Source organism: Salvelinus alpinus, chromosome 27, assembly GCF_045679555.1.
Source record: "Salvelinus alpinus chromosome 27, SLU_Salpinus.1, whole genome shotgun sequence".
NCBI lineage: Eukaryota > Metazoa > Chordata > Actinopteri > Salmoniformes > Salmonidae > Salvelinus > Salvelinus alpinus.
The window spans coordinates 42,285,810-42,300,710 of NC_092112.1; the positions used below are offsets into that span (position 1 = coordinate 42,285,810).

The following is a 14,901-nucleotide window of genomic DNA, read 5'->3' on the forward strand; positions in this document are numbered from 1 at the left end:
CATCCCTTATGGCTTCATATGAAATCAATAAATGGTTTTCACTCCAGAGAAATCATGTTGATTTCACAAAGGCCCCTTAACTGGTCCTGGAGAACCACCGTCCCACCGGTTGCCTAGCTACCCTTCATCCCAGAGCCCACCCACTCCTCTCCCATCTCATTGGATGAGAGCGAGAGTTGTCAAGCTTTTTATTGGATGTTCCACTCTGTTTATATCCGCAGCAACTGGCCTGTTGATAAGATAGGCCACGTAGGACTGGAGTTGAGCTGCTCCTCTTGCTAGAATTTCTCTTTAGGCACACCTATCTAGGATCAGCTTACCCTTTCCAAATCCTAACCTTCACTATTAGGGACGGGGGATGCAAACTGACCTTAGCTCAGTGGGCATATATTCTAGGCACCCCACACACTGTCCCCCCGCAGGACCAGCTAAAGGGGGTCTACATTTGTTTTTTTTGGGATGACCAGCCCTGGCCCCCTCCGATCTGTAAGATGTGCTAATGGAAGAGACGTTTTTTTTATTTTTTGCATTTAAGAGTTCTGTTCCCTCTTCCACTGTCGCCTCTTTTTTTATTTCTGAAAGTGTCCGATATCTTTTTATTTAATGTGGAAAAAGAAAACAGAAATAAATTATTTGATTTTTTTAATGCTGTAAGGTGGATTGTCATGGTTGACTTTTGGTTCTCTGATGGTTCTCTTTCTTCCGTAGCATGCAAACAGAACATTTTAAACATTGTAAAACAATGCAATGTTTTATTATGTATCATGTAATTCTTTCATGAGGCATTTTTGTCTTCCAACTGAATTTTCAGCGTTAAAAGATGTTCAGCAATCATAACAAAATAAGGAGCCCTTCCCAAACAGAGAGCTTTATTGGTAAATACTTCACATTTGATATCTATAGAAAGAAAGACCAAAATGTTGACAATTTCACAGAACCCATATGATACTGTATTATTGCATATTCACAGGCTTATCTCAAGCAACCTACCAGGAGACGGTCACACGAAATGACACATTTCACAGACTTGAAATGAGTGACTACTATAACAATGCAAGGTTACTTAAATACATTGAATTTGATTTTTGAAAACACCTTTGTGATATTTAGTGCTTAAAGGCAGACAGTTTAGATGCATCAACCATAGAACTAAATGAAGAGATGAATTTGGATCCCAATGGCATCAACGCTATAGTGGAAAGCATCAGAGGGGCTGATAGGCTCTTTTCGTCATGAATCTTGTTCTTGAGGCAGCTTTACAGAGTGGTCACTAGCTGGCACAGCCACAAAGTCCTAAAATCAGATTTTTAACCTAACCTTAACCACACTGCTAACCCTAATGCCTAACCTTAAATCTAAAGCTACATTTTGTTTTCATACATTTTTACAATAGCCAATTTTGACTTTGAAGCTGGCCCATCTAGCGGAAATGGCTCCGTTCTGCCTCAAGGGCAAGATTCATGACAAACGTCAACCTGCTGTCCTTTCAGGTACCAGTGCAAATTAAGAACATTCTATTGCTACACTGTTTGGAGAAACAACAGTACAGGACAGAAGCTGAGTGAAAAATACAAGTGGTCTCCCTTTACAAATCCATCAGCATGGATGTGGATGAAATGACTTGGGCTTTCTGTAGAGTAATGGACTATTAAATGGGAAATGATATAGAGATTATTAAGTATTAGCCTTGTATATACGGTTATGAAAAAGGTTGCTTGCCATGCACTGGAGGAAAAACCTAACATTGTCAGGAGGAGCAACAAGAGGAAAAATATCAGTATACTGTACACACACAGAGCTGGTTCCTGCTGCATGCTTTCAAAGTAGGATGATGACAGGCCTTCAACAATCGACAAGGTTGAATCAAAGAACCGCTGTCAGTATTTTCAATACATATTTACTTAATGAAACTGGTGCCGAGAGCTTATGTTTTTTTTTTTTTTTTTTCAGTGTCTATGATGTGCTATGAACAATATAGTATGTGGCAATCTTACTCCAGTAAGTGGATCTCTATAGTCTGAAGTGGCTTCCTTCCTAAAATGGCTTCCTAAATGTAGGAAAGGAGACAAGGAGAGGAAGCCACTTTAGACTATTGAAATGTAACCCTGCTAAGTTTATAAACTGAGAGCCTATTGTATGCCATGTAGGTGCGTCTTAATTACAGAGCCAGTCGTTTAAAGAAAGAAGAGGCATCAGCACACTGACATCCCTTTATGCAGTGTGTGTTTAAAAAGGATCTCAAACTGGTTTGCGATCAACACGTGGATCATACAAGAATGTCAATAGCCTGGAGTCTCTTAAAATGTTCTATAATTTTCCCTCTGTGCACCTGTAACTACGTAGGTGTGCAAACATTCGACCATGTTTTACATGTCAAAAACCCATCAGTCTGTCAGTAGTACTCCCACTTCCCCCATTGTCTCATAGCCAGGCAGCCCATAGTGATTGGCGATGTGGTAGTCATGGAGATGTGATGCACAGGGCTGTGGGAGGGATCAGAACTCGTCCTCGGAGCTGTCAGCCAATAGCATGGCTTGGTCCTGCCCGTTGCTGCTTGGCTCCCTGGGTTGCTAGAGATGAAACGGACAGATGGCAAAACCCAAAAGTCAGGACTTTCATTACATGGTGGTAAAGGTTGTATACAGCTCAATAAGTCCAAAGTCTCTTCCTCTCCGTCTCCTTTCCTCATCTGCACTGATGTGAAAGAAACTCCAATCAGTGCAGATGAAGGTGAGGAGATGAGGTAAGGAAGCCACTTTAGACTGTTAATGCCAATTTCTACCGTAAGCTGATTTGTGGATCCTTATTTAATAGCGTAGCGCTAGTAACCGTATTCCTATTAACCTCAGTGTGTCTGACCTTCCTCCTGCGCTGGTGTTTGAAGCTGTTCCTCTTACGGTGGATCATCCTGATGCTGTAGAGGGCCCCAACGATAAGCAGGGCCCCTGCGATGCCAATGCCCACCGGGGCCAACATCCCAGACACATACCCTGCCTGGAGGGAGAGGGGACATGGTTGGGGCATGGGTGAAAGAGGGGCCACACACAGGAGAGACAGACTAGACAAAGAGTAGTGTCCTAGAGACAACTCTTTCAGTAGATCTATTACATGTTTTTCTGACTAACTAAACTAAGTAGCCAAACGGTCTGAAGGATCACACGTTCTAGCCTTTATTTTATAATGGAGGTAAGTACGGTTCCATCAGGGGAATTTAGCTGAATGCGGTGCAACTCCATACGAGTCAAGGTTGCTACGTCCACGTCAGAGGAACATAGCAGGGGTGAAATTTACTGTACTGTAGGTGCAACTCCATACGATATGTGGCTCTGTTCATGCCAGAGGAATTGAGCAGGAATTAATGAGCACGCGGTTATTGCGTTTTGGTTTTCGTGTGTTGCACTTGCATTCAGAGGCATCTACGAATCACACGAGGCATAGTATTGATGTCAAATGGAAGAACCAAGGACACGGATGGTTCCTGATGTTGTGAAATTCTCTCTGGTGTTTACAGAACAACTAGTGCTCTGAGATTAGGATATCAGGATTCAAGGAAGCTGTGAGATTAGGAAATCAGGATTCAAGGAGCTGTGAGATTAGGATATCAGAACCTGTTTAGACAAAGCACTTGTAATAGTTGAGCAAAGGATTGCAATATATGGGAAAATGAATGGCGTCATTATTGCTGTTATGAGTGAATGATGCATGGAATGCTAAGGCATAAATGTATGAGGCAGACTATTCTTATTTTCAGTGTACAGTATGTACTATAGTTATGTGCTGTACTTGTCTATAAATGTTATGTATTATGTCGTTTTGTGTGGCCCCCAGGAAGAGTAGCTGCTCCTTTAGCATTAGCTAATAGTGATCCTAATTTAAAAAATACCATTAGGGGGCAGTCTTACCTTTTCTCTGATCAGTTCCACCCATCTACGCACTGAAAAAGAAGAGTGGCTTTGAAGCACATTGAATCCACACAAGGGATTTTTACCCACCAGTTCAATTATACTTACACAATGGATTTTTACCCACTATTTCAATTACACTTCTTTCCTAATTGAAAATATTGACCTCATATTTGATCGACCACAGAGCCAAAGTCAGTTTTACATGTGCATGAACGCATGTGTGTGTGTTTTTTGAGTATCCTCTCACTCAGGCCCTGATTGCGCTGCACCCAGACAGGGGGTGGGGGGATGAGGCTGTAGGGAGGTCGGGTGGGGGCTGGGATGGGGGTCTCATTCAGGTCCTCTTCGCTGTCCTCTTCCTCTGACTCCTCCGTGTTCTCATCCTCCTCATCCTCCTCTGGCTCCTCTACAGGAAGGAAGGAAAACAACCAATGCAACTTCCTGTAAATTTGAACTTTCATCCTTACACTGTGAAAACAATGTGTACATTTGTGTATTATGTGTGTGTATTACTGTGACTCCTACCTTCAGACTCCAGTTCCTCCAGACCTGATTTGGCTGCAGGCAGTTTGGTTGTCTTGGTGACCATTGTCATGGTGCTCTGCTGGGAGGTGGTGCTTATAGGATTGGGTTCGGATGTTGGCGGGGTTTCCTCTGGGTTCTGTATGGTCTCACCGCCATCTAAATATAACCATCACAGCGGGATCATTATAGTAGATATAGTGAAGTCTAACATAAACACCTATCACTTTTGTAAAAAAAAAAAAAAAAAAGAAGAGACGTGATCATGTCTCAATGTAATGAAGTTGTGAAATTATTTTTATATTCAAATACAATCTATTTTTGGGCTTAACTGTGGTCAATTTGCTGTGTAAAATTATCATTATTTTCTGGCCATTCACCCTAACAAAAATCGTCCCGTGGCTGAATCTAGTTGCCTATCCCTGCTTTAGACACTATTCTAGAAACTTCTAGATCTGAACAGATCGGATGACTGTAAGCAATATGGTGAAAAGATGAAGCGGACGAATGGAAGAGTGTGGAAGAATGAAGTCTCACCTGTGTCAGACTGGTGTACTAGCTGTTCTGCCTCTGAAGGGGGCGGGTCTATGGGTGAACCAGAGGGGCTGATGGGCTCAGAGATCTCAGCCCCGGATGTCTGCCATGGCGACGTCCAATCTGGTAGCACTGGGGACGGGACACGGGATGGCCCTGTGTCATCTGTATCCGCAGTGACCACCTGGTTGAGATCCGCCTCTGACAGCAGCATCCCCGTGGTAACCATGGCGACAGACGGCTGTGAGTTGTCAGGCGAGAGAGTGGCCGCTGCTACCCCCGCCCCTTCGGGTGTGACATCAAAGGGCTCGAAGATGAGGGGGAGGTCCTCCGAGGACATCGTGCCCTCTGTGGCCGCGTCCTGCAAGGGAGGGGCACTGGCATCCATGGCTGTTAGTAAAATACACACACACATACACCAAAAGATGTTGGGTCAGGACTCACTGATTGTCCATAGGCAATTCCTACTGGTTTAGTGACTGCAAGAGATCAGCTTGTGGCTAGAAACATTGTGGAATGTGTACTGGTGATAGTAGATCAGTTTTGGCCCACAACTCTGATTCCAGTTCTCAACTACATTCTAACTGCTCTGACAGAATAAAATAAAAATGCATAAATCACATATCATAACCATGGATAGAATCCACCATATGGTATTCATGATCAGTGCAGCTTTCTGGGACAGGTTATTCTTATACAGTAACTTTTGATTTACTCACCTACTTTTCTATAGAGCTGATGAAGGTTCAATCTAAATGTTTCTTTCTGCATCTCTTTCCGGCATGTACAGTGCATTCGGAATGTATTCAGACCCCTTGACTTTTTCCACATTTTGTTACATTACAGCCTTGTTCTAAAATGGATTAAAAATAAATAAATCTACACACAATACCCCATAATGACAAAGCAAAAGCTGCTTAAACTAAACACATATCACATTTACATAAGTATTCAGATCCTATACTCAATACTTTGTTGAGGCACCTTTGGCAGAGATTACAGCCTTGAGTCTTCTTGGGTATGACGCTACAAGCTTGGCACACCTGTATTTGGGGAGTTTCTCCCAGATCCTCTCAAGCTCTGTCAGGTTGGATGGGGAGTGTCGCTGCACAGCTATTTTCAGGTCTCTCTAGAGATGTTAGATCGGGTTCAAGTCTGAGCTGTGGCTGGGCCACTCAGGACTTGTCCCGAAGCCACTCCTGCGTTGTCTTGGCTGTATGCTTAGGGTCGTTGTCCAGTTGGAAGGTGAACCTTCGTCCAAGTCTGAGGTCCTGAGCGCTCTGGAGCAGGTTTTCATCAAGGATCTCTTTGTACTTTGCTCTGTTTATCTTTCCCTCGATCCTGACTAGTCTCCCAGTCCCTGCCGCTGAAAAACATCTCCATATCATGATTTTGCCACCACAATGCTTCACCATAAGGATGGTGCCAGGTTTCCTCCAGACGTGACGCTTAGCATTCAGGCCAAAGAGTTCAATCTTGGTTTCATCAGACCAGAGAATCTTGTTTCTCATGGTCTGAGAGTCCTTTAGGTGCCTTTTGGCCAACTCCACACGCGCTGTCATGTGCCTTTACTAAGGAGTGTCTTCCGGCTGGTCACATCTACCATAAAGGCCTGATTGGTGGCGTGCTGCAGAGATGGTTGTTCTTCTGGAACTTCTCCCATCTACATAGAGGAATTCTGGAGCTCTGTCAGAGTGACCATCGGGTTCTTGGTTACCTCCCTGACCAAGGCCCTTCTCCTTGGCCGGGCAGCCAGCTCTAGGAAGAGTCTTGGTGGTTCTAAACTTCTTCCATTTTAGAATGATGGATGCCATTGTGTTCTTGGGGACCTTCAATACTGCAGAAATGTTTTGGTACTCTTACCCAGATCTGTGCCTTGACACAATCCTGTCTCGGACCTCTATGGACAATTCCTTCGACCTCATGGCTTGGTTTTTGCTCTGACATGCACTGTCAACTGTGGGACCTTATATAGACAGGTGGGTGCTTTTCAAAATCATGTCCAATCAATTGAATTTACCACAGGTGGACTCCAATCAAGTTGTTGAAACATCTCAAGGATCATCAATGGAAACAGGATGCACCTGAGTTCAACTTCGAGTCTCATAGCAAAGAGTCTGAATACTTACAGTACCAGTCAAGTTTGGATATACCTCCTTATTCAGGGTTTTTCTTTATTTTCAACATTGTACCTGAGCTCAATTTCGAGTCTCATAGCAAAGGGTCTGAATACTTATGAAAATAAGATACATTTGCAAACATTTCTAAAAACCTGTTTTCGCTTGGTCATTATGGGGTATTGTGTATAGATTTATTTTATTTTATCCATTCTAGAATAAGGCTGTAACGTAACAAAATGTGGAAAAGGGGAGGGGTCTGAAATCTTTCCGAATGCACTGTACATATTGGCTCAGACAGACTCCTCTAATCCACTAGTCTACTGCATCACACAGTAATAACCTGCCTGGCTGACCCTGCCTAGGTATTTACTGTTCCGCTCAGAGGGAGGGAGGGAGGGAGGGAGGGAGGGATGGAGAGAGAGAGAAAGGGATAGAGCAAGAGGGTGAGGGAGGAGCACAGAGAGGGAAGGTATAAATACGGATGTTGTGTGAGGAAGAGAGAGAGAGACGGAGGCTGAGTGAATCCCCCAGAGACTTGTATTACAGTCCTTGTCACTGCTGTCTGCTGGCAGTCATGTGGGTTTATTTCCACAGTCAGAAATAGAAAATAATTAGACTGCTTCCCTGGGTCCCTGCCTGCTATGGTTCAAAGTGAAGCGTGGAAAACCAAAGGGACGCCTCTCCCGTGTCACCCTGATCATCAAAGGAGATCTCTGCTGCTAGACATGTCACTTTCATTTCCCCTTCTCTTTTGAATGAAACCTCATGAAACCTGGCGCGAAACGCAAAGAGGCAGGAAAATACGGTTCTCTGCCACTGAACCCATGTAATGGATTTCTATGGTGTGACACAATAACAGCCAGAGCAGCACCTTACCTTGTTGTGAGGCAGAGAAAGTCTGTGTGGGAATGTGAAAACTCAAAAGAGAATATCAAGTGCAACTGTAGAGTAGATTAACTCCAGGTGGCCCCCAGTGGCTCTTTAAAATATCCAGTATGTACTAATTGGAACATAGCATAATGCATACTCACCCTCATTTCGCTGCAGTGGTTCAGTCCAGAGGCTGTCAGGGTCATCCTGTCTGGAGGATCCTGTCAGGGCCGGTCCAAGGTCGGCCAGGGAGGGGTTTGAGAGAGCAGGTGCTGTCTCTCCATCTTGGTGCCACGGAGTGGCAGAGCCGGTGGCCTCTAGACCACTAGGGGGCAGCAATGAAGCTTCTCCTCTGGATCCCCATACTGACGGAGGGATGGAGGTCAAAGGTGAGTGTTTAAGGATGCTTTGGGGAGATAAGGAGCTTGGTCTGGTCGTCTCTGTCTCCTGGCCCAGAAGAGGAGCTCCGACGTCGGTCAAGCTCTGTCTGAGTTCCCCCTCCTCTCCTCCATGGAGGTCTGGCCTCTCTTCTAGGATGAGGTCTCTCCTCTCCCCAGCTGGGTGCGTCCCTGACTGGCTGTCTGGCTCTGGGGCTCTGGCTGCTGCGGAGGCATCATGTAAAACAGCTCTAGACGTATTCATGGCCACTGTCATCCCCTGCTTCTCTCCTATGGAAGCTAACATTGCCCCAGTGGTGGTATTAGGTACATTCTCCATGGTTTTCTCTTCAGGCCCTTCTCTCATCTCTTTGTCTGTGTAGAGTTCTGGAGCTTCTGCAGGCTGTCTGTGAGTCTCCTTCCCCTCAAACAAGCTCTCAGAGGCAGCCCCCGTCTTAGCCTCCCTCCCCTGGCTCTCAGCCCCAGCCACTCCTCGTCCATGACTGTCCCTGTTTCCTACCTGCGTCACTGGCTCTATCCCCCCTGGTTCGCTTCCGTCCACATCTGGGCCAGTGCCTCCCACTGCTCCTACATTCTCTGATAGGTCAGTCCAGCTGCCAGTCATGTGTTCTGCCATCCCATAGGACAGTCTGCCAGGATCAGAGGGCCCAGATTGGACACTTGTTGATATGACACTGGCAGGTGTTGCTGGTGTTAAACAGGGCTCTCCCTCCATTGGCTCTCCAGCTTGTCCATCACAGCCACTGTCCTGTGTGGAGGGTGCGTAGTCATGGAGGGGCGGGACTGGGGTGCTGTAGATGCAGAGACAAACCCCTGCCAGAAGGAGGTGACGGAGGGTCACAGAGAAGAGCATCTCTCCCATCTCTCACCACAAAGTAAACATGGAGAAGCAGAGAGGGGTCTCAGTGGCTAGAAGGGAGGGGTCAGGCGACAGGGGCAGGTCACACCCAAATGGTCTGGAGATTCAGCTTAGGAACGAGAAGGGATTAAAAACAAAGAGATATATTCAGCTCCTGATAAATGCAATGACTTAGAACTGCTGTGAATATGTGGCGCAGCGCTATAAGGCACTGCATCTCACTGCTAGAGGCGTCACTACAGACCCTGGTTCGATTCCAGGCTGTATCACAACTGGACGTGATTGGGAGTCCTATAGGGTGGCACACAATTGGCATCAGCATCGTCCGGGTTAGGTTTTGGCCGGGGTTGGCCGTCATTGTAAATAAGAATTTGTTCTTAACTTACTTGCCTAGTTAAATAAAGGTTAAACTAAACTGGAAGGGCCTCCCGGGTGGCGCAGTGGTCTAAGGCACTGCATCGCAGTGCTAGCTGTGCCACCAGAGACTCTGGGTTCGAGCCCAGGCTCTGTCGCAGCCGGCCGCGACCGGGAGGTCCATGGGGCGATGCACAATTGGCCTAGCGTCGTCCGGGTTAGGGAGGGTTTGGCCGGTAGGGATATCCTTGTCTCATCGTGCACTCGCGACTCCTGTGGCGGGCCGGGCGCAGTGCACGCTGACCAGGTCGCTAGGTGCATGGTGTTTCCTCCGACATATTGGTGCGGCTGGCTTCCGGGTTGGATGCGTGCTGTGTTAAGAAGCAGTGCGGCTTGGTTGGGTTGTGTTTTGGAGGACGCATGGCTCTCGACCTTCGTCTCTCCCGAGCCCGTACGGGAGTTGTAGCCATGAGACAAGATAGTAACTACTAACAATTGGATACCACGAAAAGGGGGGTAAAATTCAACAATAAAATGTTTAAACTGGAGCATGTAGATATTGAAGCCAGGTGAATAAAATAAGGTGTTCGAATTACGACCGCGAGGCACACTGCACTTATAGGAATAGAGAATTTGTTTGAGAATTTCACCACTCATTTATTGCTGAAGCCTAACCTAAGGTAATTGAGGCTGAGAATTATATGAGCTTTTCTGTCAGCCTTTCCTTTGATGCTGCAGACTGGTAGTTTCTTAAACAGCTTTGTGGAACATTTGGACTATCTCTCCACCCCTTGCTGTTTTCTATCCCTCTGGCTATTGTGCTTCTAGTCCATTCCTTTCCACACACACACATTCAGTACAGCCTGACACAGCAAACCCCTGCACTTTTAAAATGACTATTAATAGCAGGTTTTCTCTCCAGAACTACTCAGTCTTGTTCAGTTGGACTCTGTTCGAATACAGCAGGTTAATATGTTTAGATAGATAGGCCTAACCCTCACATAACAGTGAGTGCATTTTCATATCAAATGCACCATACAAATAGATACTGTTTCTTTGTCGCTTTGGTGCTATTTTCACAAGTATGTGGTGAATTTTCAATACTCTTAGTACAAAACTCCAATTCATTTTGTTAGGAGACATCATTCACCACATAATCTAGAAGAAAAAGAACGCACACCTATTTACCTATTTAGGCGAGGTGCTGGCTAGCGGAGCAGAAAACTTAAAAATAAAAGGAGAGACGATGCAAAAATGTAATTACCAACGTTTCGACAGCCAGGCTGTCTTCATCAGGGTATAATCACAAACACTGCGGGATGACTCGTTTATATAGTGTCAAAAGACACACAGGTGTCTGTAATCATGGCCAAGAGTGGCCTAATATCATTGGTTAATTCTCAAATATTAAAATGGCATACAAAGAGCAGTATACAAAAAAACAAATGGATAGCATACGATCATAGATTCATTTTAGACTACACAAGCTTACAAACAATTACAATGGCAAAGTCACAATAATGGCTTCAGATCAAAGTCCACGTTGAGACCGAAGGGAGCAAGGGTCTTTAAGTTAAAGATCCAGGCAGCCTCTCGTTTTAACAATAAATTATCAAGGTCACCCCCTCTCCTAGGGAGGGTGATATGTTCGATGCCAATATAACGCAGAGACAAAATCGAGTGGCCTGCCTCCAAAAAGTGAGCCGCAACTGGGTAAGTCAAGTTTTTGCACCTAATGGTGCTACGATGCTCTGAGATACGTACTTTTTAAGTTATTAGATGAATAACTGCCTTAGTGGTGCACGTAATAACACCTTTGATTGGGATCGATTTCCCTGTTTGTGGGTGTTTGAAGGATCTGCATTTATAAGTGCCATTGCATTGAGCACAGCCGTTACACTTGTAATTTCCATCCAGTAGGGGCGCAATTAGACGTTGTTCAGGAATATCTTGGGGTGGTAAATCAGAGTGTACCAATTGGTCTCTGAGATTTCTGCCCCGCGAAAATACGACCAAGGGAAGGTCCGAAAACACATTACCGAGACTATCATCGGATTTTAGAATGTGCCAATGTTTGTGAACGATTCCCTTAATTTGTTCAGAGTTCTTTGAATAGCGGGTAGTTAGAATGCAAGAATGCGTCTTTTTGCGAGACTGCCCCTGAAAAAGGTCATGTCTCGTTTGGTTTTGAATTTTCTCAATGGCAATATTAATCTGATCATTTTTGTACCCCCTCTCCTTGAACTTTCTTTGCGTCTCAGCCATATTTCTGTCAAAATCTGATTGTTTTTTTGCAAATTCTTTTGATTCGACAGAATTGGCTGTAGGGCAAACTATTTTTCAAGGGAAGTGGGTGACAACTATTAGCCCTCAACAAACTGTTACGATCAGTAGGTTTCCTGTAGAGATCAGTGTATCGAACATTATTTTCACACAAGATCAGAAGATCAAGAAAACGAATTTGACGTGTATCAGATTGCATAGTAAATCTCAAATGTTCAGAACAGGAGTTAAGAAAAGCAGGGAATGCCTGGAGCTGTTTTGCATCACCCCTCCATAGAACAAAAATATCATCAATATACCGTTTCCAAATAATGATGTTAGGCAAGAAAACATTTTTGAGAGGATTGAAAATAAACTGTTTCTCCATGTAACCCACATACAAATTAGCATAGTTAGGATCCATGGGGGATCCCATTGCAGTACCCTTCGTCTGAATAAAGAAATCTTTTAGAAACATTAAATAGTTATGTGTGAGTACTATTTCAGCCAATGTTATAATGCATGCACTGGAAGGTAGTCATTCACCACATAACCATTGATCCAAAATATATGTTTACTTTGAAATACCATGATCACCAAAACACAGCATAATGATATCTTCAGTTGCTTTAACAACCAGTTAATCCAATAGCAAACAATGCAAGATATATTTTTCAAATGTAATATGCTACAGTACAGTCAGATTAAGTAATAGTAAAATGTATTTTTGTCATTTCACATCGGTTACACTCACCCCCCTTTTGACTTCCTCCTTTTCCGCAGCAACCAGTGATCCGGGTCACGGCACCAATATAACAGTATAGCTTCCGTCCCTCTCCTCGCCCCTAACTGGGCATCGAACCAGGGACCCTCTGCACACATCTACAACTGCCTTGTAGAGCAAGGGGAACAACTACGTCAAGGTCTCAGAGCGAGTGACGTCACCGATTGAAACGCTATTAGCACGCACCCCGCTAACTAGCTAGCCATTTCACATCGGTTATCTGGATTGCATGCCTCATCCATGACCTGAAGTAGGGTGGTAAACTCATGGGGATGGCAATCATTCATCTTCCACCTGTATTGTAATCATGCATTGTATTTTACCGTATTGTATTGCACTTACAGTGTCTTCAGAAAGAAAATCCCAGCAGCGTTGCAGTTCTTGACACAAACAGGTGCGCATGGCACCTACTACCAAACCCCGTTCAAAGGCACTTAAATCTTTTGTCTTGCCCATTCACTCTCTGAATGGCACACATACACAATCCATGTCTCTATTGTCTCAAGGCTTAAAAATCAGTTTTTAATTAACCTGTCTCTCCTTCATCTACACTGATTGAAGTGGATTTAACAAGTGCCATTAATAAGGGTACATAGCTCTCACCTGGATTCACCTGGTCAGTCTATGTCATGGAAATAGCAGGTGTTCCTAATGTACATTTTCATTATGTAGTTCTCAAAATCTGTTGGTTTACCAAATGGTTAAGTGATCATCAATTAAGTGCAGTCAGGTTAAGTAATAGTAAAATGTATTTTAACAAATGAGAAGACAATCATATGAAAAGTGATGTGAGTATTGCATTGTGAAAGGCAACTACTTTATATGACCATGTATTACAATGTTTAACATGTATGTCTAGATGAAAAACCGATCAAAATGTGCTTTGAGTTTTTAACAACTATCTTTTTGATTACCTGTTTTGAGTGTGCAAAGCTGTCATCAAGGCAAAGGGTGGCTACTTTGAAAAATATAAAATACTACATTTTGGTTACTACATGATTCCATATGTGTTATTTCATCGTTTTGATGTCTTCACTATTATTCTACAATGTAGAAAATAGTACAAATAAAGAAAAACCCTTGAATGAGTATGGGTGTCCATACTTTTGACTGGTAGCATACTTGTGAAAATTGCACCAAAGCCATTGGGGGAAAAAACTGTAATACCATTATAATAACAGAAAGAACACGTTCAAATGTGAAGTAATTAAGAGAATAGGACACCGCACTAAAATGTTTAAATGGTACCATACTTCGATGATCTACAAGGGACATTTTTCTAGATTTTAGTTCCCATTGGGTTGCCTGGGAGACACCCTGCTTGCCTCAGCCTCCCTGTATTGCTGCGTGTGTCAGACAGGTATCTCACCGACATCAAAATCAAATCCTGACACACACACAAACAGACAAACAGACACACACCTAACTCTTACCAAACACCACCGACCCCTGCTGTGTTGCTCACAAAGCTGTCCGTCGCTAATCAATGTTAATTAATGCACTCAACAAGAGTCAAGAGAGCAGCCTGCTGCTTGACACCCAGAATACATGTTATGAGCCAATTATGAGGATTTTAATAGACCTCCGGTAAACAAACATCATCATCCTGATCCACGCCACTGCGGCGCAGGCACAATCAGCTTTAGCGTACACATCCCATGCCGAGATTTTAGTAGTCTTCTAGTGCATTCAAATCCGCGTATTCATATGTACGTTTGTGACTATGCAACATAGGCTACAGTAGCGAGAGTGCTTCTCATCATATCAACTGTTCTAGCAATACTGCAGATCATTTTTATATTTAAAATAGATATATAAATTAAAATATGTTAGGTAAAATTAAAAGTCTAAGGACAGATTAGGATGCACGTAGTATAATGCATGGTCCTTACCTGCCAGAGTCGTAGACGGGAATGATGTTTACCTCATTGCAAAGGGCGGTATGTCCCCCCCCCCAGGCTTTCCTTTAAACAAAGGGTTGTATATTACAACAGCTTCAATATCATATCAATAAGCTGCCAATATCGATCAGGAAGCAAGCTGAAGGAATAGCCTAGTCTTTATTATTGTACTGATCAGCATCAACCAATGTATGCTTCGGAGTGCGTGTGCATGCGCGCGACTGTGGTGCTGAACTGGCAGTGTCTCAATCTTGATCTGTGATTGAGCGCGTGGAGAGATAGGATTTATGAAGAACGTTCAGTAATATTTCACGTTTAGAGAGTTGAATAACAGGCAATTGTTTTAGTGGTGGATTTTTTCTCCAAATTCTATTAGTAGAACCTCAAATTTA

The 14,901-nt window shown here is 43.9% G+C and overlaps 1 protein-coding gene across 4 annotated transcripts; it reads right to left on the reverse strand.

Moving 5' to 3' along the window:
- Positions 1-852: 852 nt before the first annotated feature.
- Positions 853-14,763, reverse strand: LOC139556590 (armadillo-like helical domain-containing protein 4). Of its 4 annotated transcripts, none has more exons than XM_071370728.1 (8): positions 14,501-14,763; positions 8,113-9,317; positions 4,965-5,351; positions 4,431-4,586; positions 4,153-4,311; positions 3,903-3,934; positions 2,860-2,994; positions 853-2,570 (listed from the first exon to the last, which is right to left on the reverse strand). In XM_071370728.1, exons 2-8 carry the CDS (start codon positions 9,209-9,211, stop codon positions 2,496-2,498), a joined length of 2,043 nt encoding a protein of 680 aa, XP_071226829.1. In that variant the 5' UTR covers positions 9,212-9,317; positions 14,501-14,763; the 3' UTR covers positions 853-2,495. The 4 variants fall into 4 exon arrangements, with proteins under 4 accessions (XP_071226829.1, XP_071226825.1, XP_071226826.1 ...); XM_071370724.1 differs by having other exon boundaries at positions 2,845-2,994; positions 14,501-14,762; XM_071370725.1 differs by lacking the exon at positions 14,501-14,763 and adding an exon at positions 10,751-11,001 and having other exon boundaries at positions 2,845-2,994.
- Positions 14,764-14,901: the final 138 nt, after the last annotated feature.